Source organism: Musa acuminata, chromosome BXJ2-6 (assembly GCF_036884655.1).
Source record: "Musa acuminata AAA Group cultivar baxijiao chromosome BXJ2-6, Cavendish_Baxijiao_AAA, whole genome shotgun sequence".
Classification (NCBI taxonomy): domain Eukaryota; kingdom Viridiplantae; phylum Streptophyta; class Magnoliopsida; order Zingiberales; family Musaceae; genus Musa; species Musa acuminata.
This window is the reverse complement of record NC_088343.1, coordinates 33,528,451-33,532,678: the sequence shown is the minus strand read 5'-3', so window position 1 is coordinate 33,532,678 and position 4,228 is coordinate 33,528,451. Positions and strand designations below refer to the sequence as shown.

The 4,228-nt window shown below is 38.1% G+C and overlaps 1 protein-coding gene across 1 annotated transcript; it reads right to left on the bottom strand.

The window, feature by feature from the left end:
- Positions 1 to 524: 524 nt before the first annotated feature.
- On the bottom strand, positions 525 to 4,228 carry LOC135615307 (elongation factor 1-alpha). The gene is made up of 3 exons (XM_065113608.1): positions 4,104 to 4,228; positions 1,915 to 2,403; positions 525 to 1,649 (listed from the first exon to the last, which is right to left on the bottom strand). Exons 2-3 carry the CDS (start codon positions 2,374 to 2,376, stop codon positions 768 to 770), a joined length of 1,344 nt encoding a protein of 447 aa, XP_064969680.1. The 5' UTR covers positions 2,377 to 2,403; positions 4,104 to 4,228; the 3' UTR covers positions 525 to 767.

The following is a 4,228-nucleotide window of genomic DNA, read 5'->3' as shown; positions in this document are numbered from 1 at the left end:
AGACTAAATAATCTTAAAAAATTATCTATTTTAGATGATAGACATAATTATCTAAATGACATTATCAATAATATTCTGTAGAAGACAAGCTGACATTGCTTTTCATATTTTCATATTGATTTTATTAATTTCCAATTTACAATATTCCTTGAGACTAAATAATCTCGAAAATTATCTATTTTAGATGATAAACATAATTATCTAAATGACATTATCAATAATATTCCGTAGAAGACAAGCTGACATTGCTTTTCATATTTTCATATTGATTTTATTAATTTCTAATTTACAGTATAGTTTGTATCCTTTCAAACTAGAATGATTAATCTAATATATATATATATATATATATATATATATATATATATACATATATGTTTGGAGAGAATTTTGAAGAACTGCTGCAACCAACACATTCTTATGGTCTTGTAATTTCTACAATCTTAAATCTGTTTTTTAAAACAATTTTCTGATATTCCAGGAAGACAGAAAGCATAAAAACACTTCAAAACAAAAACCAAACAGATTTAAAAGCAGGCAATTCTTACTGAAAACATAATGTCATAACATTATTTAAAGGCAAAGAAATATAAGTATCAGAACCGCTCAGCCGAGAAGTAGAAAGCCTAAAAATCTTCCCAGGCAGCAAAAAGCATCTTTCGGACCACCAGTAAAAACCCTTCCATGAGTTCCACAACCATTAAGCACCCAAAACCTATAGCACATCGGATAAATACCACTAAGGTCTCAAGTTGCTGCAGATTTACTCACTTCTTCTTGGCAGCAGCCTTGGTGATCTTAGCACCGGTAGGATCCTTCTTCTCGACACTCTTGATGACTCCTACAGCCACGGTCTGGCGCATGTCCCTCACGGCAAAACGTCCGAGGGGAGGATACTCTGAGAATGTTTCCACAACCATGGGCTTGGTAGGAATCATCTTCACGAAGCCAGCATCACCATTTTTGAGGAACTTAGGCTCCTTCTCGAGCTCCTTTCCAGATCGCCTATCAATCTTGGTGAGCAGCTCGGCGAACTTGACGGCAATGTGGGATGTGTGGCAGTCGAGCACGGGGGCATAACCATTGCCAATCTGGCCAGGGTGGTTCATGATGATGACCTGAGAAGTGAAGCTAGCAGCCTCTTTTGCGGGATCTTCCTTGGAATTAGATGCAACAAAACCTCTCTTTAGATCCTTAACGGCAACATTCTTCACGTTAAAGCCCACATTATCACCAGGGAAAGCTTCCTGGAGTGCTTCATGGTGCATCTCGACGGACTTTACTTCAGTTGTCAGACCTGTCGGACCAAATGTAACAACCATACCAGGCTTGAGTACTCCGGTCTCGACACGTCCAACAGGAACAGTACCAATGCCTCCAATCTTGTACACATCCTGAAGAGGAAGGCGAAGGGGCTTGTCTGTGGGCCTCTTTGGCTCCTGGATCAAGTCAAGGGCTTCAAGAAGAGTTGGGCCCTTGTACCAGTCCAGGTTGGTAGACCTCTCGATCATGTTGTCACCCTCAAATCCAGAGATTGGAACAAAGGGAATCTTCTCAGGGTTGTAACCGACCTTCTTGAGGTAAGAAGAAACCTCCTTCACAATTTCATCATACCTGGCCTTGGAATATTTGGGGGTGGTTGCATCCATCTGCAATGAGACAGCCACGGAAACTCATGAGAAAAAGGAGAAATTATACAAATCACAAATGATCAGGTATGAGGAGGAGCGCATGATGAAGACAAACTATTATACTGGATCCTCCAAGACAAAAAAAAAAGACTTATGCAAAAGCTAAATTAAAAAAAAAAAAGAGTTTTAACTATTTTAAATTTGCAAGAATTTCATAGAAAAAACATGCCAACCAAATAAACACCAGATCAACCTTTTCTCAAAGAATTGAAACAATGTTTACCTTGTTGCAACAGCAAATCATCTGTTTAACTCCAAGAGTAAAAGCAAGCAAGGCATGCTCCCGTGTCTGTCCATCCTTTGAGATACCAGCTTCAAAACCACCAGTGGTTGAGTCAATGATAAGAACAGCACAGTCCGCCTGGGAGGTTCCAGTGATCATATTCTTGATGAAGTCCCGATGTCCAGGAGCATCAATGACTGTACAGTAGTACTTGGTGGTCTCAAACTTCCAAAGGGCAATATCAATGGTAATCCCTCTCTCACGCTCAGCCTTAAGCTTGTCAAGAACCCAGGCATACTTGAACGACCTCTTGTTCATTTCTGCAGCCTCCTTTTCAAACCTCTCGATCACACGCTTGTCAATACCTCCCAACTTGTAGATGAGATGACCAGTGGTGGTCGACTTCCCAGAGTCGACATGACCAATGACCACAATGTTAATGTGAACCTTCTCCTTCCCCATGGTAACAGTAACTTAAAGCAAAAGAAACTACCAATAAAAAAAATTTCAGAAATAATATCAGACATCAAGCTTGTAATAGTACATTAAAAGTAAGATAGAACCAAAACAGTAAAGTGGAAGCATCAGAAATATATTATTTCATATAAATTACCACTGAGTGATAGATCACAGAAGTTCCCAGATGACAATCACAGATCCAGATTTCATCAAAATACTAAAATGAAAGATGGAAAACGCCACATAAATGGTCAAATTACATTACTCAAGACATGGGCCTGTAACAACAAATTTCATTGAAACCATAGAAGGAATAATTTTTAGTCAAGAACATGGGCCAATGATACAGATAAAAGCAAAATGATCACACAATATCTACATGGAACCATCCTCGATGTTGTAACTCAGGTGGTAACTGCACAATTGCAACAGCAAAACAAAATCAATGACAGTCCTCAAAGGGAGATGTCTCTACCAATTTGGATACTGAAATGAGACAAAGTGAAAGCAAGTAACACTTCCATACTTCAAATATTAAGACATGGTTCACAGAATTATTATATTACCACCACCTCAAGTTGGCTCCAATTAAATAAGAAGTGTTTTAGCACAAAGCAACATCAAGGTATTCCAACTCATTCATGGACTCATCAAGTCTAAGTCTCTATTAAATATGCATCAAGAAGAAAAAATCATTCAAATGAATGCATGTTGGTTTATGGATCTTACCAATAAACTTTTGAGCAAAGAATATCAAATTCTGGCTGAATTTGATACCAAAAATATGATGCCATATTAAGAAATAAGAACAGCAAATAACTATTCTTAAGTATCTCCATTCACATGCCACTAGAGTTGCTAATTATGCAAGCTTAGAATAGTCCATCCAACACATAACTTTACAGCAAGCACAAAATCTTATTTAATTACTGCTCTGTCATGAATTGGTGATACATAAATCACTGGCCCAATACTTGGCAAATGGAACAATTAACAAATCACGAACAGATAAGGACAGGCTCATACCAGTAACAGTGCACAACGAGATATGCCCGTTAAGGCCATTAGCCCTTCTAAAATACCTCTTCGTCAGGCATATCAGAAGCATATCTCTAATATATGTCAAACGCACTGGCACTAGAACCAAATCCGGGGGATGTAATAAACTTAACAGCGTCCAATAGGATTTGAACCTATACCGAAGGTCCACAGAACCTTCGTCCTTTCCATTAGACAATAGACGCTTTTTCTCAACCCCAATTACTTAAGAACACAATTCAACTTTTCAGATTCTACAAACATATGCATGATCGATTCAAAAATCAAATCAAGATCTCACATGAGCAGAACAATATCCAACAAAATCAAATTTTAAATCCAGGACAATCATTAAGCAACCATAAACCCAAGAACAAAAGGATCTTCACTCGACGGTAACATCTAAGTTACATAGAATATATAAATAAAAAAAGCCTTTTAATAAGACCAAATCCGAAGAATTAAGGTACATCATTCTCTTGATCTCCAATATAAAATACAGACTAAAACGATTAATACTGTAAATGAACATTAATCACCACAGATTCTAATAGAGACCCAATTCGCTTATTTTTTGCTTGATGGAAAAGAACGAGATCAAGTAAAACCACGGATCAAAGGATTGAATCGCACACACTTTATCTAAGAGTTGAATTTACTACACGAACGAAGATCTAGGGATTGGATCGCACCTAGAGGGCTGCTCCCACGAGAGAGCGGAGAGAGACGGCCGAGAGAAGTGTTCTGGTGCTGCACGTCACTCGGGGTCATTATATAGAGGTCCATCGTTTGTGTAAAGTCACTTAGGGTTTCTTTC